The 25,864-nt window shown below is 36.0% G+C and overlaps 1 protein-coding gene across 7 annotated transcripts in view; it reads left to right on the top strand.

The window, feature by feature from the left end:
* AHI1 (Abelson helper integration site 1) overlaps nucleotides 1-25,864 on the top strand; it is a 102,499-nt gene that overhangs the window by 65,383 nt on the left and 11,252 nt on the right. For 2 of the 7 annotated variants that reach the window (XM_042817279.1, XM_042817270.1), the window contains exons 21-25: nucleotides 2,983-3,048; nucleotides 5,296-5,458; nucleotides 6,664-6,764; nucleotides 17,399-17,478; nucleotides 22,175-23,588. In XM_042817279.1, coding sequence (XP_042673213.1) covers nucleotides 2,983-3,048; nucleotides 5,296-5,458; nucleotides 6,664-6,764; nucleotides 17,399-17,478; nucleotides 22,175-22,397 — 633 coding nt within the window. In that variant the 3' untranslated portion in view covers nucleotides 22,398-23,588. The other 5 variants (XM_042817289.1, XM_042817315.1, XM_042817319.1 and 2 more) reach the window with 5 other exon arrangements.

Below are 25,864 nucleotides of genomic sequence, written 5' to 3'. Positions count from 1 at the left end.
CAGCATCCAAGAAAGAGATGATGTCCTCCTTCATGTCACTGGTCAGTCCTTCTAACAGGAACAGGGCAGAAGTTGACTTGGGCCCTGGATTTACAGTCGTCGTATTCACCATGTTTGTGTAGTGTATGCCTAAGACTGATCTTAGACAAGTTTATTTTTCAAACTGAGTTAGTAGGAGTTAATGACTAAATGTCATATACCTTGATTTTTATATTTATTCTGACTGTAAAGAATTTGTTTGCATATAAGGGAGCGTATGAAACCACCAGTAAACTTTAAAATTTTCCATGATTATTTTCTTTAAATTTTTATATTTTTTGTATTTGAAATATAGAAATAAAATGCTGATTTTTTTTTTTTTTTTAACAGAAAAGGCAGTGATAACACATCACTTGTTCTTACTCAAAGCTGCTTCTCGTAAGGCTATGAACACTATCTACTATCTGATGCCCAAATCTTGCTGGCCACCTTACATCTCTGAATAAAAGCAAAACCTCCATTACCACAGTCACTGAAACTACTCAGTTATGGAGAAGTCATAAACATTTTAATTAGTGCTGTTACCAGTGACACTTGATATGGCAATTCTCTTATCAGCTTACTCTTACCTGAAATGCTCTCTTATTATTAGTTCTTAAAATGTTTCCTGTTTTTCTTAGAAATATCTAAGTTATCCACGTGGGCCTATTGTGGATATCCAATATCATGTTCCATAGTCTGAAGCTAGATCCATTTGTCTTTGTCTGAGGATGTTTCTTATGCTGAAAGCTCCTTGCAGTTTTGTTTGAGCCAAATCAATGTGACATGGCAGGCTTTTTTTCCTCACAGATGGTCTACTCACTTTAAGAGCAGCTCCTAAGAACTTATCTTTAGACCTCACATCTGTTTGGATGGAAGAAAAGGATTAATTAGCTTCCATCTTGCATTAAAAAAGAAGACACTAATACTAAGAACACTGTATTCACACTCTTCAGTATATATGTATTGCTTTACTGCAATCCTAAAAATGTAGCTTAATCTTGTGACGCTGCACTAAAAAAGTAACATTCTTAAACTGAACAGGCAGTTGTTTGCACCAGGTTTTTCTTGCTGAGTACCTGGTAGTTTGCAGTAGTTGATGAACAACGTGGCACTGCAGAGCCACCTTTGGTACTGTGCAGGGTTGGCAGGCCTGTGGTAAGCAGCTACGACACAATTTCCCGGCTGGTGCAGCAGCCAGCTGCCATCAGGGCTGCCAGTGCGGTTAGGGGCAGCTGGGCCCTGCTCCCTGGGCCTCTCAAGAAGAAACTCTCTGGATTGTTGTTGCCTTAGAAGTTTAACGCGGCGTCTGAGAGCGTTCAGCGTAGTCTCAGGATGACTCATGGATTTCAGATTGTTATTTCCAAGATACTCGCTCTGTTCAAGGTCTTACGCTGAGTGTTTGAGAGCGCATAAATACTTTATTAAAAAGAGAGAGACAGATTGAGACACAACAATGGGGCAATGTGAGTACCTGAACTAGATACCTAAATAATACTGCTAATATTTCTGATGAATCATTTTTGAGCAACAGGAGGCACTCCCATCCCACAGGCTAAGCACATTGCCTACACAATTCTCTTAACCTTGACAGTGAAAAGTGAGAAATAGCTGGATCCTGTAAGGCTCTGCTAGCTACCAGTAGACCATTGATCATGCCTCATACTCTGAACTGTGCTTCCATTGTTCTTTGCTCAAAATTTGCTTATCAAATCAGGCAGTTACTTTTTTTTTTTTTTTTTTTTTTTTTTAATTCTCTTTTGTGTATACACATAATTAATCAGAACTGTGGGTGGTAGGCTGAGTTGTTTTGGTAAACTTTAAGAACTGAGTGCAACTGTTCATTTCTGTATTGCATTCATCAGTATGCATTGCTTGTGTATGTAACTACGGTGATGATGCCTGGAGATGAGATCGAACCTTGGTTTTCAAGAGCATGAAGAATGTATTTCCCCTATGTGATAAGCTTAGCAAAGTTAAGAAAACAATGTGTAAGGGCAAGAATCTCTGTCACAAGAATGTCATTTACTCTGCTGAAGGTGGTAATAATGATGTTGCTTGGATCAACCAAATTAAGAAATAGAAAATAAAAGAAGTTGGGTAGAAATTCTCAAATTTCAATGTTGTTTGCAATGTGGCACAAGCTGTTATGGATGGAAATGTTTACTTCATGTTATTCTTTGATTCTTCTCTTCTAAAATATTTTTATTACTATGTAATATTTCTGTTCCACACAGTACTTAGTATCCTTTGATGCATGCAAAATCTAGGGGAAACTGGTTTCCCCTTTTGTGAAAACAGGCCATTGGAAAAAATCAGGCAAAAAAATTCCATTTCTTCCATTGTTCTTTTTTTTTCTTTTTCTGCTAATTTTTCACTGTATTTCTATTTTATATTTTGTTGTAAATTAAGGGCTGTTGTTTTTTTTTAATAGAAATCAAGTTTTGTAAGTATTGGCACATCCTAATGATTGCCCTATATATGCAGTGGTATTCCTGTGGCTTTACTGGAAGTCTGAAGAGTTAAGTGGCAAAGATGGAGCTATTAGAACTGAATGTTTAAGTATTGGCTATTAAAACCAGCCTGAAATTCTTCCTTACATGAAAGTGAAATCTTCTGAATATCAGTTCAGAGGTAAAGTTCACTGCAATGATTTCTTAAACATCTACTGTAATATTTGCAGTGCAGACAAGCTTAGGCTGTATAATCATCAATCCTCTGTCCTCCCACATGTTGTCTTTAGTGCAGCGCACACATTTGAAAAGCTTTTTAAGTTCTATAAGTATCTGCATAGCCAGCATTACTCTGGATTGCTCAACATCACTTCTGCTTTTTCTTTTTTTAAAAAAACATTTTTATTGCAGATTTTTTTTTTTTTAAGAATAGGCAAGACATATGGAAGAAGTGTAAAATTGTAGTATATCAATAACCTTTAACACTGTGTTACAATATTTAATCTTCTAGAGTGATGACCGTCTAACTGCACTGGGGGAAAGAGGAGGAAGCAGTTGTCTGCTCGACCAAGAAGCAGTAAGTATTATGTAATTTTTTGCAGTACCTGTCACACTGCATCTGTGTCTTTGAAAGCGTTGTGTTTTTTAGCATGAATTAAGGATTTTTTTTGCCACTCTAGATTTTCCTTGTTAATGTGTTCATAACCATCTTACTGGTGGTTTTACATCATTTCTCAAAAATGATTCTTTAAAATGTTGATGGGTATAGATTTTTTTTTTTTTTTTTGCTTGAATTTGTACTCAGACAACATGTAACACATATCTGAATGTCACATCAGGAGAAATTCCATTGCTTTGGGCATAATTATGAGTCTTTTACATTCTTCTTTGGTCCTGAGATACATTTCCTGTATTTCTCTCATGCTTATTTTCTGGTTATTTATCTCTAGGGAATATTATGGCAATTTCCACATTTCATTTAAACTGTCAGACTTGCTAAACCAGTTGTATTACAGGACACATTGGTATTTTAATTTTTTGTTTCTGAGAGACAAAAATAAGTGGGACTTGCTTGGTTAGTTTGAACTGTTTGTTGGCAGTGTTTCCATGTTAATTAATTTTTGTAATTTTTTTCCAAACGACAAAACATTGCAATGCTATCTTACAAAAGGCACTGCAAAAATAAATAATCATTACTCTGCCTTTCATTCTGCCAAATGCTAGTGTAAAAATCCTTTTACCTTAAGTGACCTCGTGATTTTCATAGTACTATTACTAAGGAAACCTTAACCATTGAGCTGAAGTGGGCATTGTTAGAGCACCCCTTACTGGGCATGATCATGTAAGCTTCCAGTTCTGCACGGTTTCTGTATGGAGCTCTGTAGTGTATTTTAATATGGTTCTATTCTATCATTCATATTTCTTTAGTCAACATTACTTGTAATTGCTGCAGTGTCTTTCTTAATGCTAGGAGGAGAATTATGACAGAAGATGGTCCTTGTTTAACTACTTAAATATAAGTTCATGTTTACTGAATGCATATTTAGATAAATCTCTTGTGTACCTACATGTGGTGGTATTACTTCTTTGTCACCAACCAGCTCACAAATTACCACATACAATTTTCAGTGGTAAAAGCTTTTTCATATTTTCCCATTCATAAGTGATTCATCAGTGAAGTGCGAGTATGAAAATATAAATGACATTGGCTATATTTTTACACACATAACTCATAGGTGATCATACTAAAAATAGAAATAACAAATACAAAAAACACTGCAGTTCAGCACTCTTCAGATTTAAATGCATGCATAGGTAATAAAAAAAAAAAATTGTGCAAATCTCTATTTGCATAGTAACTTTACTGTCTTTAATACCCTATACCCTTCTGTCACTCCCTAACAATCCCTGTTCCTTATCTTTTTATTTATGATTTCATGAATGTGAGGATTCTATATAGGGGAATAGTGCCCTTTGTTTAAAGAAGTCGTATTTATGATATTCACTTACAATGAAAGAAGTGAGCAATTCCCCTCTTCTTTCAGTTCACCTCTTTTCAGTCATTTCTGGCTCTGAATTTGTCAGAACAGATTTTTGTTCATAGAGCATGGGAAATAAATAAGAAATTATATTTTATATTTTCACATTCAGAATAGAAAGCAAGCTTCTGGCAATGTATTCTATGTGGTGTGCATGGTGCTGATCACTGTTAGCGCTTTCATCCTGAAAAGTATCGATGTCCTGTTTTTCACTGACAAATGGCTTTGTTATGTGAGGTGGAATTTACACCAATGTTTTTGCAGATATTTATAAAATGCTTTATGCAAATGCGTATTTCCAAAGAAACAAGAAAAATGTGAGGTGATCAAAGCAAAACTTTGCAATAACATTTTTCCACTGAACTTTTCCTTCTGGTAAAACTCTAGCACTGCTGAAGTATTTATTTGAACACATATGCTTCATATGCACTCAGAGTGGGATCTGAAGGTGGTGTAACAATTCTGAGAAAGCGAATGTATGAAGTGTTTTTTTTTCTTTTGCTTCACAAGTAAATTGCTTATAAAACTAACAGCTGCTGTTTTGAAGCTAATCTTAGTGAATTGAATGTTCTTAACCATTTCTGAAATCCCACAGTCCTTTATCTTGCCTCTCCTGCTGCTTTCCCACCACCCCTGATCCCATTAGCAAAACTCGAGACAGCCTCAGCTTTTACCAAAGTGCAGCTTTGGTTTCAGCTGCTTTTCTGCAAGAGGAAGTGAATGTTGTGCTTTTTTCTCTGTGGCATGGTTGTGATAAAGCTGTGGTGCTCTTATCTCTCTTTTAGGTAGTGGCTCTTTATGACTACACAGCGCATCGATCAGATGAGCTAACCATCCATCGCAGTGACATTATCCAAGTGTTATACAAAGATAATGATAACTGGTGGTTTGGCAGCCTAGCGAATGGACAGCAAGGCTATTTTCCAGCTAATTATGTGGCTGGTGAAAGTAAGTTTACTGCTGTCTTCCTGGTATACTGATGTGGGTTTAACTGATGGTACAAGATTTTACCATGCTGTACTGCTTATTATTTTGAAAATAAGAATTTATGTAGCACACAGGTGGCATAACGATGATTTACTATGATGCAGAAATCATATAGTTAGCTAACCGTGTAGCAAGTTGACATACCTGACTTTAGAATATATTGATGCCTGATTAAACATTCCTGCTTATATTGTATGGCTTGATTATCAGTAAACTGGATTGATTCCTCGTCCCTTCTTACATATAACCACCTGATTCGTGCCCTACCTTGGCAACGTTTTAGTACATATTTTAGCTTTTCACTGGCATCTTAGGCTTTTTAGGCAATATCTGTTAGATCTAACCGATTGCATCTTGTAAAAACTCTTGTTTCCTCCACCCCCCAGCTCTTATGGAGAATGCTATTTCCAAATAGATGAATTCCATTATGAAGTTTTAAAAGAACAATCATGGTGAAATCTCGCATCTGAGCACTGAACTTGCTACCAGGCTCTTGTAATTAAAGTGATTAGGATTAAACTAATGCAACTAAAACTGAATGTAACTGAACAAATAGTATAAGAGTCATCTTAATGAGTCAACTGATGTAAAGGTGTTCAGTGTCCTGTCAGTTAATAGTATTCAATTTATGAATATTGCGTGTGATTACATGCTACAGGAAAGACATTTGCTTTCCTAAACTATCAAGCTATCAGTTATACTGGTATTTAGAAATCTTTTAACCCAACGTTTCTCAAGATCTTCTCCTCCATTTTCTAGTTCCTTCCTCTGTCTTCCAAGTGAACTCTATTATCTATGCCTCTTCCTTTAAAAACTTGAACATACTACTGTGCTAACTGGACGATGCTACTTAAAATTAGCTGAACCGCCATCCTTCTCCTTTGTCCTCCTCCCCTCACACATCCTGTGTGTTTTCTCCTTCCTCTCTTTCTTGAAAAATAAGCTAGAGACCTTGACTCTAAATCGAAACATACTAATATAAACAAAATGAATGGGCAAACTTTGACCAGTTATCTTACAAAGTTTAGCTTCAAAGTTTTTTGACCAGTTTTAGTTCACATACAATTATTGGCTAGACAGTAATGTCATAGTTGTTCATATAATGTTGATACTTCTCTTATTGTTTCATATTGCTCACAATAGTGAATTATGATTTCTGTTTTCAGAAGAGTACGCAGAACAGCCTTCAGGACTAGTATCAGACTGTGCTCCTCTTCTGCCCAAAGGACCTGAAGAAATAGAGGAAAGTTCCCCAACACCCCATAAGGTATTAATTTGAGAAGAAAGGATTTTTTCTGCAGTAGTGATGGAGTATGTCCTTTGTATGCCAGATAGACTGTATTAATTTTCCTTCCTTTTTACAAAAATTGTAACATGTAGACTACATTGTAGGACAGCAGACTTTTTTTTTTTTCACAGCAGATATCTAACATTCATTTCTTGTGTGGATCTGTTTTGTCATATGGCAATTAAATGATCTACCTTACTCTTGCATCATTATAATGAGCACCTAAACTACCTCTGTCTCCAAGGCTGACAGAAGTATTTAATAGCTACCCGGCAGAAGTAACTGTTGAAGGAACAACATGGATTTGTCAAAACCTGACAGATTTTCTGTCATTTGCTTGTCCTTTCTGTAATATACACTGGATTGTTTTATTCTTCAAACTTTTTGCTAAGAGATTTCCATATCTATCAGATTGCTTAGAGAAGGAAAAGAAAAAATGCTGTGATGTTTTCTCTCGAGAGTTTTTTTTTAATCTATTTAGTACTTTCCTAATTAAGATGGGTAATGTCATCATAAAGCCTCATTACCAGGCCATGCAATACCCTTCATACAAACCTACTTAATTGTCAGTGGACGTTTCTGTTTAAAAGCTGCTGATGTTCCTCTGATGTGAATGACTGCTCCCATCCTGTACGTTACTCAGGAGGATACACTGCAGCAACACTAAAGTTTGAACGAACAAAGGAAATAAATATCAAGAAACCTTAAACAGAACAGTGTAATGCTTTTTTTATGACTCCACTGCTTTTTCTCAATTCCAGGTGTAATTGTTTTCTGTAATAATATGTAGGATACTACTTAGTACTTCCAGAGGTTGTCTCTTTGGTTAATTATTTTTATCCCTAAAGGACGTTCTAAGTAATTAAATAGGAATAGTCACCAGTAGTTAAGGCTTTTGTCATGACCAGCTCTAACATCACTCTCATAGTAAACAGCTTTTGAGTTGCAGTTGCATATAGCATTTTGTTTACATACTATGTACTTTTTTGCATGCAGAAATATTCCAATTTTTGTTACTTTAGTTAAAAGTCAGAATGCAGTCAGAACAGCAGCCAGAAGTTAGAGAAGATTTATGTAAAGGGGAAAAAAATAAGTAGGATGTTGGTTGGTTTTTTTTTAATGTTTAGAGTTACTGCTATGTGCAAAGCTTGTCAAAGGTTTCTCATGTCTCAAGACTGTGATCAGAAACTTTGTGTAGTTTATTTTTCCCTTCTGCAAAATAGGGATTATGTTTGTCTTACACCAAAGGATAGTTTGTAAGCAAAGAAGTGATAGAAATGAATAACTGTTAGAATGTAAGAATTATATTTTATTCCAGTACGTTTGTAGCTCTCCTTAGTATTCTTTCTGCAGCTACTCATTTACTCAAATGCTACCAATATCTCTGATTTTAAAAGGACTTCTGTTCAGATGCCTCAAAGGTGGCTTGACTTCCCGATGTACTTCTAGAAAATTGAGTATAATATTTCATCTCGTTTGCAGGACTTAACGTATGCAGAGTGTCTTGGTTACTTTTTTTCTTTTATCAATGATTTATCTTTGCTACATGATGTATGTTGTAATGTTGAAGGTTAAAACACTCAGAGCCACTTCTATTAACCTATTCTGTGCAACTTCTGTTTTTATATACGTGAATAGGGAGGTAGCATTCAATAAATTATTTAGTGCAGGTTACTCTCTTGGCAGTCTTATTGAAGCCAACCGTCTTGTAGAAGCCAGCTGTTTTAAATTGAATTACGGAGTGTTATGTTTCTAACTATACATTAAAAATGAAGTTAATCACTACACCAAGTAGTAATAATTAATCTGAAGTATCTTTTACGACTTGGTAGCTGAAAAACTTCTAGCCAAACCATTGTCCCATAAAGGGAGGGGTGATTAGGGTCTATCTAAATATGGAACAAATATAAGAAAAATAACTACATTACTGGAAAGCGTGAGGATTTCATTTAACTGTTATCTGCATTACCAGAGGCAAAGGTATTACAGGGGGAATATATTGCTATACTCTGTTTCACACATAACAGATTAGAAAAAAATGGAGAAGAGCTGGCCTATATACTGTCATTAACGACTTAATAATCTTTATCTTAATTTTTTTTTCTGTTTCAGTTTAATAGAAATCTAGTTGGTTTACTAGCTCAAAATAACTGTTAAGCAAACTAACCAGTGTTAATTGGTTACTAACCAATGCTAACCAGTACTAATGCAACCAGTATTTATTATTCAACTTTATGAGAAATAATATTTGATTAGTCTTAGATTTTGTCAAATGTCTGTGGCTGAGGTACTGTTCTAACAGTAGTTTTTGTATTACTAGTAACACTTGCAGTAGCACTTAATTTTAGTAATTTTTCACTGAGACTTTCCTTACTGTGTTCTGCTGGCACTTCAAATTAAATTGAAAAATTTTAATTTAATCATTAGTTTGAATTTTCTAGTAAAGCACATGTAATACATACATATGTTCAAATGATATAATGCATAAGCTTGCAGTAGTAGTCCAGGCAGATGTGTTGGCTTTCGTCTTGAGTAGCAGTGAACAGTGCCACAAAAGAGAAAAGTGCTAGAAAAAATGGAATAGGAGGATATACTTAGCAATATTAGACAGTGAGTAATGACAAAGAAAGTAAGTAAAATAATACATGGTGTGGAGAAGTGCACTGGATGCATCCTCCTTCCTCCTCCCTTTTGTTAAACAAGATCTGGGAGAGTTAAGCCATGATGGAACGAATGCAGTGTTGTAGAAGGAAATTTTTGTTCTTGTTTAGTTGATGTGGTGAACTAGCTCCTACAAGAAGCTATCAAAACTTAGACATTCACAGATACATATTTTTTTCATATCAAAGCTTAGGCTGAGATAATGACTAAAATTCCAGAAGCAACTAAATGACTGACAAACACAAATCTAGTTGATTTTTTTTCCAAGTTACGTAAGTATTGAGTGTACTGACGTATACATTGTATAACTCACCAAAAAGATAGTGAGTTGGAGTTGCAGCAAATGAGTCAATTCTCTGTGGGAAGCATGAGATGACTCGAAGTATAATGGTTTTAACAAGAGCTGCTGAGTGCTGCATAAAAGAAGCAAACTGTCAATGAGCTGTTTGTCATAGTGAAGTTCTGCAGAGCTTTGGCTTTCAGCAATACCAGATACTTCTCAGACAAAACTGCTAAGAGGACCACTGAGTGGGCTGATCAGTTATGGCAGTTCATGTGTTGCAGCAGTGACACAGCAACTTTTCTTCCTATTCTTTTCATTTTCTTCATTAGTAGAGCTGAAAAGAAACACCAATTTATTCTACATGATAAATATGAAAAATCATTGTTTTGTAATAGCAAAAAAAAAAAAAAAAAGCCTATTTTCTCTGGGAAAAAAAAAAAGAATAATTAAGTTGTTGCTTAAGTTGTTACCGCAGACTGGAAAATATAAGTAAATGTTTTCTGTTGAGCTTCTTTTTTGGCCACAAGCATGCTTTCCTATATACTTATATCCAGGTCTGATGTGCCTCTTGTTCTACACGTATTTTTTGAGGAATGCTGAAATATTTAGTTCTGTTAAGACTGTAGAAATAAAAAGAACATCTAAAAGGTAAATAAGGAATACTTTAGTTCTAATCACTGAGAATACCAGATAGTCTTTTTCAAACTAGTTTTCCGACTGCAGGTATTATAAGCACATGTATCTAGTTAATCATCAGAATTTACAATGAGTGAATAAAAATCGTTAACATTAGAAGAGTATGCAATACTTAGGATCCAACATTAATCTTTGCAAATACAGACCATTTTCTTGTAGTTCAAAGAGCTTTCAAAATTATTTCTACCATCAGCTTTGCATTCATGATATAATAATTTTATGCAAACCTTGTTTTCCTGCGTTATGAGTTACTTAACTCCTGAGCCACAAAATTTACTCATAATCATCTTTAATTACAACATACATTTAAACTGCCAATAGAGATTTCGTGGAGTGAAGTTCTCACTGTGCTGTTGAAGAATCCCAAGAAATGGAAACAGACCTGTCATCCGGCTGTTCCAATACATCTACTGTTTTCAGGTTCCTTAAGGTGAAAGCAGAAAAGGCAGGAGTTCAGATAGTGTTCAGTTAGAAATGAGAATTTGTGATTTTTTTCAAAACTTTAGCAAGTCTGAGATACTTCATTTTTTGACCAGAAATGTTCTACTGTCTAAAAATGTTGTGAATACCTTTTTTACCACGTATTCTTTAAACTGAATCCAAAAGGATTCTGAATGTTAAGTATTTCAGTTTGAGGTTATGTAGTAACAATAGGGAGGAGTGATTAAAAACAAATCAGTAACTTAAAATATCCATACAAACTGTAAGAAAATATTTTTTTCTAGTATATGTATCTTGGAAAAGTGAAGTCAAGGTATAAAATAATGTTTGTATGCATGAAAAGAGATGGTTTACTTCCTAGAACTACATTCTTATTGCATGGTTTGGATAATCTGACTAGAGATGATCAAAATTTGACTCCATGTATATTTAAACAAGGTTTGAGATTATCACTGTGTTCACATAAATAATTCACATTCTCACTCTTTTTTTTTCCCCAGAGCAGGTTATTAGACTTAGCCCCACATCTGTAGAAGTAACCTGCCAACCTATTGAGGCTTTTCCTCCGGGCTTAAGCTCACTCAGTGTGGTTGGATGTTTTTGTGTATTCAAAATTTATTAATTTTATTTAAAAATTAAAAAGCATAGAAAGCTTACTCAACACTATTTCCAAAAATACTAGCTAGAGATTTTGCTAGTAGTTCAATCAAAACAATGCCATGTTATAGTTTGTTCTGCTTCTATATTCTTTTTTGTTTCTTTCTTCTAGTTACTGGGAAATACTTCAGTGACTGATTATCTGTTTGGACAAGGAGGAATAAGGAAAAACAGAACTTTGAATGGGGACTCATTTTAAAAATTGACATGATAAAACTTTCACAGTGAATAGAGCTGAAGACTTTCAACACACAGAGGTGTGTTTATTTTGAAGGTCCAGAGAAGTTGCAGACCCACAAAAATGGGCTATTAAATTGGATTAAAATACTGAAAACTAGTAACTGGTCTTCATCCTTGCCTCATATGATTACAGATCTCTTCTTCTCAAGTCATGGACACCTTCTGAGCTGAAGGCGTACTTTCGTAGAATCACTCTGCAAAGTTGCTATGTGTTCTTCCACAGCACCGTAAAATACATATATATTTGCAATATATTTTGCAAATCATGATCTTGGAATTGTAATTACTTTGATTTTTCTTGTAGAAATCTAAAGGAAATTTACTATAGCAGCATGTACTAGGAAAAGATTATTTCTCTTAAACATGATCTCACCTATTTCATCTTTTTAGTGCTATAGTTTCTTATATTTAGATTCTCTGTTTTCCCGATAAAAGGGAGTTTGTTCTGTTCAAGTTGAATTCCTCTCTATTTAGCGTGCATCGTCCTAATTCTAAAATACAGAGGTAGTAGTTCTTTCTTACTCAGGTCCAAAACCACCCCCATGGTTCCTTTGAGTTCTGTCTCATATATATTTGTGCCTCTGTTTATACTATTATTTAAGTTATTGAAATACTGTTATTTGGTTCGTAAGCAAGCTTATTTATTGGGAAAAATAGATATCTCATGGTATCACATCCATAGTCATTTGCTGTAAGTGATTTCTGTCTGCTTAAAGGTAGGAAGATAGGAAGAATCAAACTGAGCTGAAACAGAATCGAAAATACTCCTGATAGACATTAATGTTATTAAAATGGCTCTCAAGAGCAAGCTAAATTCTCTCTTCCCCATTGTTTTTCCTTATGTCCCCATAGCCTCTTTCTGAATGGGATTGAACCATTTTTATGCAAATTTAAATGCGAAGCTTTAACCACAGATAAGTTCCCAGAGGCCAAGAATTCAAGACTGAAAACACCTGTTCTAAACCATAGAGCTTCAGTCTGCTGGTCTCTCGTAGCTGTAAGCAGGCCCAGGATTTTGCATTTTCAAAGACTAGATGAAGCAAAGCCTGTTGCTCTAATATTCCTGCAGGGGAATTTCAAATACTTAGTTTAGGAGAAGAGATCAATTTAAATCTGTGTAACTCCACCAGCAAAGCCTCCTGTCAGTTTTTTATTTAATGGAGACATCTTTGGAGAGGTGCAGTATAGGAGGAAGGGAAATTAGGAGCGTGGTGTGGTGTCACAGCATTTCTCCTGAATTTGATTCACTAGAGCAGTTTTGACAGAGGACATCAACATAGTTCTGGGGATGTAAAGTATGTTGGTATAAATGTTGTCATCCACAGACTGTGTAATAGAAAATATGAAGTTAATTCTAAGAGAGTTTAGTGTTCTAAAGATTAGTGTCAAAAGACAAATAAATGTTTGTTTTGCGCTTTGTGATCCAATAAATCTTTTCTTAGATTAGGTTCTGTAGAAATAGCTTCTCTGGGAGTGTTAGCTTGTACAGAGGAGGCTATAGAGCAAGCACGTTTACTTCCATCACTTCACTCACCTAAATAGAGAAGGAAATAATTTCACATTGCCTGCACCATTCCCTTCTGTCCATCTGCCTCTTAGTCTGTCAGAGACCTCTCCAGACCATTGGTTATAGGGACAAGTCTCCTTAGCTTAGAGGAAAGCACTGACAAGGGCCTAGACTTATGAGACACTGTCCTAGGTATTTCCTTTAGAAGCCTTCTGCTTCATGTTTTCCTATGAAGTGTGTTCTGATGCAACTGATTTGTTCTATGAGTAGCACAGGGAGCACTTAATGCCTGACTTTCTGCTGTGGATTCTGCAGCAGGGAGAAGGACTTGTGTAATTAATAAGTGATTGTGTGTTTAGTTGGGGTTTTTTTGTTCTTTTTTTTTTTTTAAGAATTGAGCCCAAATGAAGTGCAAAGTATGCACATCTTCTAGAAAAGGAAAGTGAATACTTTATTGCAATATGTCTTTATGATAGTAAGCATAGTAAAAGGACTTTCAGAATGAACTGATATTCTCCTGCCTTTCTGGCTCATTGCATATTTCAAAGAGTGGAGAAATAGAATATAGCAACAAAATGAAGCACCAGTGGTGGTACTCTACAAAATTTGTAATATTGTGTCCAATATTTGTTCTTTTGAACAGAGAAATTCGAGATATTCACATTAATTATCTGACACATTTTCTTTTGAGCAAACACAGCCCTAGTAATCCTGCAATGTGGATGGTTTTAATAGCTAACGCCATATCTGTAATTGTACTTAATAGTACAGTGTTGTCAGTACACTGACTATAGTGGAGAGTTGTTCAGAGTTTCCTGTGAAATCTGCCCATACATTACAAGAGGTCAAGAGGTTTAGAAAGAGCAGATAAGCAGTTTCATCAGTCCCTCTGTGCTGTAGACTTCTGTTGCTGTTTACATGTACCCCTGGCGCACTGTCAGCATCTAAGTATTATCACAACGTCCTTAGCTACATACTTGCATGTCCCTCAATACTCCCTTGCCTCATTCACTGCACAGTTTTCATCCTCTTGTAGCACCATCTTCTCGCAGCTGCCCCCATCTCTCTTGTTGCTTCAGTATTGCTGCTGCTTGCATACATCACTGAGACAGGAAAAATAGGTCAAGGACTGGGCTAAGGGAGATAGGAAAGAAGAGACGATAGTGGCAGTGAGATGTGCTTCAAAAAGATCTTGTTTCACTGCGGTTCCTGCCTCATTACATGCTTGAAAGTTTGTAGGAATGAGGTAAGAAAGAAAGCTATCATTTTCAGACAGTACTCTGGAGAACTGGGAGTCTGTCCCTACATACCCTAGGAATTCTCATTAATTACTGTGCCAGCTGAACACAGCTATTCCAAGGTAGTCCAATTGCATGCTTTTCTTTCCTTGGTACCCATGCTGAAATGCTGTGCTTGAATATATAAAAGCCTACCTATGTAACGAGTAGTTTTTAAACAGATCATAGGAACTTTCAGTTAGGCTGTTTAATTTAGTGGGTGCTTTAATCTCATAACTGTAAACCAAGGATAATTTTCTGTGTTTTGGTACTGAAAAGTATTTTAAAATGTGAGATATTTCAGTCTTCTGTAGTGACATTTAAGGAAATGCTACTGGAATGGGCTTTGGAAAAATCCATACATAATTATATTATTAGTAAAATATAGAAGTTCAGTTATATTCACTCAAAGGATAGTAAAAAAAACAAAAAAAATGTTGAACATTGTTCACACAGGATTTTCAGGGAAAGATTTAGCTCTGACAGCAGGCAAAGGGAATGTGTGATTGCATTTGGCAAGGAGCTCAAAGTTACCAATGCTGTAGGAAGGATTTGTTATTTAAGAGTCATTTCCTTTTCAGCAGTCCCTTGTATGTTCATATCAGAGGCATTTCTTCCTTTTGAGTTTACTTTTATCATTGACGTAGTCAGAAGTTTATGACTGTATTAACAAGGATTTTGTGTGTGAAACAGGTTTTTTCTCAGCCCAGTGTTACTTTATGCTGATTTTTATGTAAACTAACCCAGAAAATTGTGTTGTTTCAGCAGACTATTTATAGTGACTAATGTTTGAACTTGGTTGTTGTGGGCAGCATGCATATATGAATTCAGTAACTCAGTGGGGTCTTGGTCCTGTTTCTTTTAAGTCATTGGTAAAATAATACCATATTACAAAATAATATCAGAGAGCTGGATGAAGAAAAAAAAGTTCAAATATCATTTGATTACTCGCATCAAATAGTTGTTTTGTTTTGTTTTGTTTTTTTCAATTAATTAAATTTCAAGAAAGTAATTGAACTCTTCATGGCCTGAAACTGAGGTTTGGAAAATGCAAATTCTGGTTCTAGTACAGTATTTGCATGTGAAGATAATTCTAATCCAGATTCACTTAATTAGAATAAAGCCTGGACAATAGCTCTTGACAGGGAAATGCTAAGTTTTATTCTTTAGAGCTTTGAAATCTGTGATGGATAAGTTTTGTGTTTGAAAACAGTATTTTCATTCTGTTTTAACATATTGATTTTTTAAAACATGCTGATTTTGTAAAAATTGCTTACTTTAATGCACTTATTTTTTAAAAAAATTGCTGTGTAGCAATGTATTGTTTTCTGTTTCCATTCGATCTGGAGTTACTGTGGTATACCTTGTACATGAGGTCACACAAAATGAAATAAGTAGTTGGCAGACTAGACGGTCAAGAACTATCTTTTTTCTTTTTTCCCCCCTCTTTGTTCCTTCCAGAAAATTCTTGTTGATTTCGTGTTGCTTTTTCAGATGTTGTATTGTTGTCTGGCACTTTAGAACTGTTGAAAGATGCTCACTCATTTTTAGCTGCACTTTCAGAGATGGTCGTGTCACTAACTAACTCTTTCCTGGAGCCACTCAGGCTGATACCAGAATATTAAGGATCTTATTTACAAGCAGATGAGTACTTCTGTGCTTAGCAGAACTGAGTGGGCAGATTTTTTTTAACACCATAGCTATTTGAGAAATTCGGAAACAATGTACTAGGTTTTGCTTTAGGCAGGCTATGAATCTGAAGCTGAGCTAAAAAACTGTAATGGTGGGCCAAGTTAGTTTCAAGACCACTCTCTTTACTCTGTGAAAGATCCTGCTTTTTGGAAAGTAGCAGATCTAATCTCACCCTCTCTTCTATGCCTTGGGCTCTATACTATTCTGAAATAAACTTCCTGTCCAGTTTCCAAGATCTTCATAACTACTCTCTCAGGGCCTGCCTGGTTGTTACTCCTGGTTTTCTCTCATGTATGCTGTACCAAATGAATGCCTACAGAACGTGGCAATCCCGTCAGCCTAAAGTACAGGTCCACATCCACAGCAGTCTTTCATCAATGAATTTGTGGTATTAGATCTAAACCTACAGCGTGCCTGGAGGTCATGGCTGGATGCGTAGTGCAGGCGATATTCCGAGAGAACAAATTTTGAGTGAGAACATCAGGCCTCTCAGTTGGATTGGGTTGTGTCCTCCATGAAAGTGAAAGTACATGGGTAGTTACCAGCTATTTGTGAACAGTTTGTGTGGAAGGTGGCAGAGAAAATGTTCTTTCTGTGAAAATGTTAAACTCAGGAAGAGCAGTCACCATGTCCTTTTGAGAATTCTTGCAGTAAGTGAGTAGCATAGAGAGCCACTAACTACCTTGCATTAGTAATGGGAGTGTTTACTTAAACTTTTGTAGTAAACTGAAGTTACCTAAAGGTTTGTTTTGTTTTTAAAAAGGCGGGTGTGTTGTTAAAAACATACAATGAGATGGCCTTATAGCATTCTATCTTTATCCATGCAGATGCAGTAGCAGAAATAACTGTAATTCTTTACGGACTTGTATATATTGTAAACTTAAAAGCAGATTCTAAATTTCGGGTTTTTACATACTTGTAAACTGTCTTTTATTTGCAAGTAGCTTTCGCTTTTTTTTAAGCAGGCTACTGTTTCCTTGTTTGTAACCACATAGGAGTTAACATTTTATGGCTGATAGACATTCTTTTTCAAATGAGGTATATTCTCTCCTTATTCAGGAAGCTGGTGGGTTTTCAATGCACATGTGTTGTCCCTGTTGTCTTTCTTCTTTTTACCTTCCTGCTTTTTTTTTTTTGGTTTTTTTTTTTAATTTTACAGATGTCACCAGTCATCAGTAAATCAGGGGACCTGAAGTGCATCTCAGAGCGTGACACAGATAGAGACTCACCTGCAACACAGTAAGCAAGAAATATTTTAAATAATTTGTAGTGTTACATCTGCTAGGAAACAGTGACAAATGTCTGCAGGGTTATTTTGTCTTAGCTAGCAAAACAAGAAAATGGCTCTAGGGTACTCATTCAAAAAGAGTGCTTCACGCCTAAAATGTGAAGGAAATAACAGTTTATATATATGCATATGCAGAAAACTATATACTGTTATGTATATGGTAATCGTAACTAAAGGATAGAGCCTTGTCCTGTGGCATTCCTTACCTGAGTGTTAGGCTTTATTTATACAAACGGAAGATTCTTTTTGCACTTTCTGAAAATTAATACAAAATGGAAAGGGTTGCATTCTGAGAAGACATAATCTAATACTTAGATTATGTTGCTTGCATTTCCTAAAAATTTTGTTAATTTCTTGTGTGAAAGCTGTAAGAAGGTAAGATGTCAACGTTTTGAACAAGAGCTTCCACAATGTTTTTAGCTATTGCAAGCATTTATACTTGGAAAAATACACCTAAATGTACTTGTACTTGTTGGGTTTGCCATTGCAGATATCTGCATCTAAGCAAAGTTACTTCACTGATTATTTTCCAGATTGGTTCACTCGCCATTTTGTTCACCACAAAGAATACTTGCATATACAGTATAGACGGATATTTCTCTCTAATTTTAACTTTTAATTCCTAAATTTTTTTTTACGTCTCCACCGGTAGCTAGATTTGAAAATAAATTGTGAGCAGAAAGTTTAATACCCATCTTTGATGAGGAGTGCATTGTAAAATTATAGAATTCAGGGTTGAATTTTGACCATAACTATTCTCATAGGACTTAAGGAAGGAAATGCCTTAAATGTGCAGTTACTGTGACAGTTGACACAGTCAGAAATCGGTATGAGAAATTTGATAAAACTGAACTGCATTAATGGAACTAGAGCAAACAATTCTTTTGAGTGCCTTTTCTCGAGCAACTATTGAAGACTGGGGCAACACAGATTTAAAATGTGAAATCACAATGATTTAATAAAGTTCATGAATTTTGAGTCATGTCAAATGTTAAATATTAATTTTTATGAAAACTAAGTCAACCCTGATAATAGATCACACAGCAATGTCATCTTGGACACATAGAACCACCAAACTCTTCAGTTGCATTTCAGAACACTGAGACAAGACAAATGCATGCCTGTGTCACTGGAATGTACACCCTTCTGAACTTTCAGGCGCTGAAGCAATCATGGAGATGAAGTCATGTTTCATGTCACTGCTGTCTGATTTTGCAGTATTGCAAGCCTTTTTTGCAAGTTCTCAGGGTACTAAGCCATTTATACTTGATTGTTAGTGAGGCAGTGACAAATGCCATGAGATAGTATTTGATGTTATCCTTTATCAGGGGAAAGTTAACATGAAGAGGAAGAACTACAGTGCAGTAAGTAACACAGTGTTGTATTTTCCTTCCCTGTGACCAGAGATTCTAGACTTCATTATGTTATTGCTGCTTTGAAAGTACATACTTTGCGAGTTTTTCCATGAACTAGAATGTAACATACCAAGTTTTTCTTTCAGAAGTAACTGCAAGTTCTTGCCTTATTTTAAGAGCTGAAAGAGACAAGGATCTTCTTGCACCTTAAGTCACTTTGAAAAACTGTTTCATGTTTCTGCTTATACATTATTTATACTGTACACACTAGATATCAAAACATCTCTGAAACGTGGCTGCATATTTTTCTTTAAATGTCTCACTTCTTTGTACCTAAAACCATGATGAAGAGGGATTAGAACAGAGCTGTAGTTTTTCCTGTACACTGCATTTGTTGTGATTTGAGGTACCCTAGAAAATGACATATATGCAAATGTTAAGATGGTAAAGGAAATGATGTTAAGATGGTAAATGGAAATGTTAACTGGTAAAGTTTGTTACTGTAGCATCTAAAAGCTATTTCAACATGACTTGAGATCCAGTCTAATCTCTACTTAAATATTTGATCCATATGAAAGTTTCCATTCTCTTCATATTTTCTGAATAATATACTTAATATCACTGTCACATGTGATTATATAATAGGAATTAAGTAGTAGCTAAACAATAGAATCGTAGAGTGGCTTTTATGGCCACTAAATCAGGCTACCCTGGGCTCCATCCAGCATGGTGTTGAATGCTTCCAGGGATGGAACTTCACTCAGCCACCTGTTCTGGTGCCTTAACATCCTCTGAGTTAAGAATTTCCTTCTAGCATGTAACTTAAATCTTTCCTCTTTTAGTTTAAAACCATTCCCCCTTCTCCTATCCCTATCAGACTGTGTACAAGTGAGTCTCCGTCCTGTTTATGAGCACCCTGTAAGTACTGGAATGTCTCCCCACAGCCTTCTCTTTTCTGTAGTGAGCAGCCCCAGCTCATAGGAGAGATCCTGCAGCCCTTTTATCATCTTTGTGGCCCTCCTCTGTTCCATCTCCAACAGCTCTACATCTCATGCTGGGGGCTCCAGGCCTGAACATGGTACTACATGTGGGGCCTCACAGGGGCAGAATAGAAGAGGACAGTCACCTCTCCCTTGTCCTGCTGGCCACTCATTTTTTGATGCAACCCAGTTTACAGTTTGCCTTCCAGGCTGAAAGTGCACACTGCTGGCTCATGTCCAGTTTTCCATCCACCAGAACCCCAAAGTCCTTGTTAGTAGATCTGCTCTCAATGAGCTCTTCTCTCAGTCTGCATATACACCCAGAATTTCCTCAATCCAAGTGCATCATCTTGTGCTTGGCCTTGTATACCTCACTAGGTTCATGTGAGTCCGCTTCTCAAGCTTGTCCAAGTCCCTTTGGGGACCATCCCTTCTTTCTTTTTTGTCAACTTTACCACTCAGCTTGGTGCTGTGTGCAAACTTGCTGAGGCTGTACTCAATCCCACTGTCTAGGTCATTGATAAAATGTTGAAGAGCACCAGTCTCAGGATGGACCCCTGGAATCAGTTGAGATGTGATAACTAGGTACACAGTTTCTCTATGGAGAAATGAAATTTAGCACCTCCACAACTCACTATACCTTTATTTGAACCTTCGGGTGAGGTTTGCCATTTTTCCTAATAAAATGGTATGGCCACAATACCTGCTGTAGAATGAACTGAATGGTAACATACCTTTCAGAATTTCCAAATGGAAGATAGTTTTGCAATATGAAAACAAACTTTCTCCAAGGTGACAGGTGTTTTTTTTATCTTAGCCAAGCAGTTAACCTGTCTTCTGCAGTCTCTAGAGGAAGCAGAAACCTCCATATAATAGATACCAAGTGAAATAGGGTTTTTATTGGAGTATCTCAAGCATTTGTTACATTATCACACCTGATGTGATTGTTCAAATAGTAAAAAGATGAAAACTACTTCTCAGAATTAGATTAGTTTTATGCTGAAAATCTGCAGGATAGCTTCATCATTTAAATATGCGATTTCTCTGTGCAGACTTTTATCTCATTATATATATTCTCATTTTACAGTTCTCTTGTGCTACACAAAGTAGTGCTCTCTCCATAATCTTACAATGATTATACATCAGATCCAGCTGAACACTCAATTTGGTAGAAAATTTTGTTTAACGATTAATTATGATTTTGAATCCTGATTTTCTCAGGCAGCAATACTTCTCAATTTGTCCTAGGAATCCTAATGCAGAGGGTCATAACATCCTGAATCTTTTCCCTTGGGATACTGTAGTATTAGAGCTGCAGCAATTTATGTGTTTGTGAACATACAGTTTAGTTTTAAAAATATGTATCAACCTTATAGGTAGATAATAATTCCATTAGCAAAGCCAATACATGAATGTTTTGAAGTATAAAAAGTATTACATTAGTACAATATCACCAAGTATAATGGCCTTGCAGCAGAGTTTTTGGGGAAAATAGAAACATCCGTTGCATTCTGTAGTCTTGATTCTTCTGCTTAATTACATGCTTCAACAGCATCCAACCGAACACAAACCAGTGTTAGTTTGTGCAATGTGCTGTACAGATTTTGGATGAAGACAGTAGCTGCCCCTTGTAGATTACAGTTAAACTATTACACAGTTAAAGTTACAACTTCTGCCTGGCATCATCTGCAAGACCAGTCTTATTCCCTTGTTCAGGCAGCTAACTGGGAAAAATAAATGAATTTGACTGATACCTTTGTCATTTTCTGAAGTCTAACAAGTAGGAATAGACATTTAACTGACTAATCTTATGAATGTATCTTAGTTCAGGAAAGTTAAAATAGGAAAGCTAATCTTTTGCACTTTACCTGACTGTCTCCCTTAAAATGTTCAATAGTAAACCATGAATTATCTTTAATTGTAATAATTTTGATGCATAAACTTAGAAAAAGAAAAAAATAAAAAGACTCTTGCAATGACTTCTGTGATAATGAAGACTGTAATTGGTATTTTTTGTTACATCTGTTGACTGTCTATCAAGACTTGCTGATTTTTAAGATCAGGATCAGTTCTTTTGAAGGCAGTGCTGTGACATGGTGAAAAGCATTGTAGTAAAGTGGTCACATATTTTGTCCTCGTGTTTTTTTCTGTCTTTGTTCTGCAGTGGAACAGTAGTTTTTGTAGCTGTTTCAGCATTGTACTCAAGGGGAACAGGCAGACAATTGCTCTAACACATCAGCTGTGTGTGGAAAAAGCTCTAAATTTGAGCTAACTTTGTTTCTTTTACTCTTTTTATATCCACTTTTCTCTAGAAGCGTAAAGAAAAAGAAGAAAAGGATACAGAAGAACGAGATAGAAAATCAGCCCTACTTAATGGGTCTCGATTCTCCTGTATCATCAGCTAATGGTGTTGAAAATGAACCTACACCCCATGGGGTGGAATTGAAGAGGAAGAAAAGGGCGGTGAGAGGCTCAAACTTAATCACAAGTGGAAAGACAAATACTGCTTTTGAGCCTGAATGCTATGATGTGTAGTCATCATTTAATTCCAGATACTGGTGTGACATGCAATGTACTCTTACATTTGAATGCTGCAACTGCAGCTTCACTTCTAGGATTGACAAGAAATCAACAACAACAAAGAAATTAATCAAATGCACAAAATGGTGCTGGTTGTGAGTTCCCAGTGGTATAAGCCTGTTCAGAACAATTTTGCTCAGGGTTCCTTGAAATTAACAGAACTTGAATGTTCAGCTCCTCACTGTACTGGTAAAATCTGAAATGCACTTTCATATTTCATGAGAACTCCACTGGCAAATGTAGTGTTAACCATGTGATTGTATTCTGTCAGGCTGACCAGACATTTCTGTGGACTGCAGATCAGTCTACTGCAAGCAGAGAATAGAGTCGTAAGTGTGATCTTGAACAGAACAAGCCTGACCGCAACTGAAGTTCTTGAATAAGCATTTTATGGTTTTGTTGTAAAATTGAGCATGGTTCAGAATGGTGAAATTTCAAAGGAATGCTGATGTGACATTGTACCTGAAAAAACAAGCTTTTAAGAATTGTGTTCTCCTGAAGGGAAATATTCACTGGGACCACATTTTGCAGCACTTAAGCGAATGGTTTAGTATCTAACTATGCAACTGCTCTGACTTCATGGAACTACCCATGCTTACCAATACAAATAAGTGTTGCAGATTCTAGGCACTTATATTTTCAAATGAGCTTTTGTGCACATAGTAAAGGTGCATTGCAGTTTTGTCAGAGTTCCTGGCTGCTTTGGCAGAAGTCTTGCCAAATATACATTCTTCTGTCTGAATGAAATATTTTATTTGAAATTGTGTTGTTTGCTTTACTTTTTCAGTTGTATGTCATTAATTGTTTTTTGGTTTTTTTTTTCTTGAATATTATATTGTACACTTTCACTAATAATTTCACTAATTATCTGCAATTCTAAATAATTTATGTTTTATATTAAATGAAACACTTTCTATCAGTTAGTGTTGATATTTTTTTCTGGCTGATGATGTCCATTTTATTTTTGCTCTGCTAGGAAATTCTTCCTCCTCCCTCTCTGAAGCAATAAATAACATAAAATTAGAAAGCCCTTATTTAGTAGACAAGGCACTTGATTCCATTAAAAAAAGAAGTGAGAAAAACAGTGTTGGGCAGTGATGTGTGAAATGCCCCCAGATGCAGAGCACTAGTTTCTATATATTTTACAGAATCACAGAATCACACAGAATCACAGAATCACCCGGGTTGGAAGGGACCTCAAGGATCATGTAGTTCCAACCCCCCTGCCTAGCAGGGCCACCAAACACACACACACACAAGATTTTAATATCTTCCCTGCACATATTTTATAGCCAGAAAAATCTGTGAACTTGTTTCTTTTCAGTGAAAAGGAGCAGAAAATTTTCTTTTTAGTCCCATTGGTAACAGTAATTTGCTTACAATCCTAGCTACATGTCTAAGTTCATGTGTGTAGGAAGTTCTCCTCTAAATGGGGCATGTCTGTGTACTAGAACATTAGGAATGTCTCTTTTCCAGTGATCAGTTGTATAAAATTATCTTAGTCCTGGGACTGCTGCTTTTGGCAAGGTTCCTAGCTTCTTACATTGCTGCTTTTTTTGCAATATATTTGAATTTAAAGGGATTTAAAGACTTTATAATAGAGAAAAATCTCAACATCTTAGGTTGCTCTAAAATATCCTGGGTCACACTTAAAATAAGGGTAGAGCATGTGACATCAGGCTCCGCGTCAGGAAGAGCTGAGCAGTAGCCAAGATCTGGGAGCTCATTGGAAGGCATTGTAAAACATTAATTTGGCATTGTGGATGCTGAAGACAGAAATAACACTTCAGATAAACACCACGGAGAGATGGTAGTTCTAATCAAAGGCACAGCACCTCCTTTCATGCTTGCGAACTAGGGCTCCAATTATGTTCACTGCTCTGAAGCTGAATAGAGCTGCTTTGCCACACTTTCCAAATTGAGAGGAGAGGCAGCAGCAGTGTCTTCCAAGGCATGGTTCCAAATAACAATTAAGCAGAAGAAATCAGATAAGAGCCAAGCATGAAAATGTGTGGAGTTGGAAATAAACTTTTCATAATGTTTTCTTGTAATTGCAGTATCTTTTGTTTCTGTAATTTTTTCCTCCCTATCACGTGCTTGGCTGGACTCTTCTATTGCTTTATACCGGATTACTGCTGTTTTAGAGCTTTTTGCATTCGTTTGACAGAAAATGAAGAAAAGTAAGGATCTGCAATTAAAAATTAAAAACCAACTCCAAGTGTTCCTTCAGTATTTAGGTTAGAACTTGCAGACAGATTGCTTCTCAACAAATTATTGACAGGGCATTATAGAAAAGACAGTTTTTACTTTTTGTTTTCAATTTTAGGAGTTTCTTCATTCTTCAGATATTGTCACTGGTATTCTAAAGTTGCAAGAGAGTAATACTTTTGAACAGTTTGGAAGAGGATAGTGTTTTTTAAATGGTTTGAAATTAAACTTTCTATAATGCGTGTTGTTTCAATGTTAATGCAACCTACGTATTTTTTTTATGTCACTTCAACATGAACATTGTGTGCATTTGCTGACAGTTGTCCAAGTACTTAAAAGAATTCACGGCAAGTTCAGAATACCTATTGAAATTTTTCCTTGTTTGTGTAAGTTGAAGAACTATAGTCAGTACTCTAATACATGAGTGCCCTGCAGAGTTGCTCACTGATATGAAATACCAGAATTAAAAACATCTGTTGGAGGAGTTTTTACAGGGTGATACTGGTTCATTGCTAGTACAACACAGATAAAACGTTGTTTAAAAAAGGGTAAATAGTGGATATTTATAACTGCCTGGCGATAACAGCACAGTAGGTCTTTCATTGTTCTGGTGTTTTTTGATTTTATGTGTGTGTGTGGTTGCAACATAGAGCTGCTATTACATTTTTATAATTTGGCAGAGATATTGTGAACAATGAACGCATAAATTAACAAAATAGGAACGAAGGGATGGCACTTTTTTCCTGTGTTTCCCAATAGCCTTCAGATTGCATTTAGTGTTTTCCTTAAAATAGTTTGAGGAACAGACAGCGTAGAACACAATAAGTGTATTTGTAGCATCACTTAATTCAGAAGGCAATAGGGGATGGATCACAGTCAAACAAGGGCTAATGAGAACACAGAGGAACATGACAACCGAAAGTCTCTGTTGACTAGTGAACTAAATCTGCCGGCTGGACCCAATTGTCTGATGGAGAATTGAATGTCAGGATCACTTAGGGTTAACAATGGCCCATTACAAGCAAAAGCAGACAGCTATGAAAAATAGCCGGCATGGTCGCCGTTCTGCAGAGTCTGTGGATGCAAACTTGATAATGAGGCACTTCATTCACTACATCCTTCTGCTCTAATTACTAAGGTGAATAGGAAATACTTCATTTAAGGCGGGAACAGACTAAAGCAAAAACACTTGTTTGGTAAACACAAAGAGTGAT

The sequence above is a fragment of the Centrocercus urophasianus genome, unplaced genomic scaffold (genome assembly GCF_019232065.1).
Source record: "Centrocercus urophasianus isolate 14NV4802_14NV808 unplaced genomic scaffold, USGS_Curo_1.0 seq_10, whole genome shotgun sequence".
In the NCBI taxonomy this organism is placed as follows: domain Eukaryota; kingdom Metazoa; phylum Chordata; class Aves; order Galliformes; family Phasianidae; genus Centrocercus; species Centrocercus urophasianus.
The sequence above is the reverse complement of the archived record's forward strand: the minus strand, read 5'-3'. Positions and strand labels throughout refer to the sequence as shown.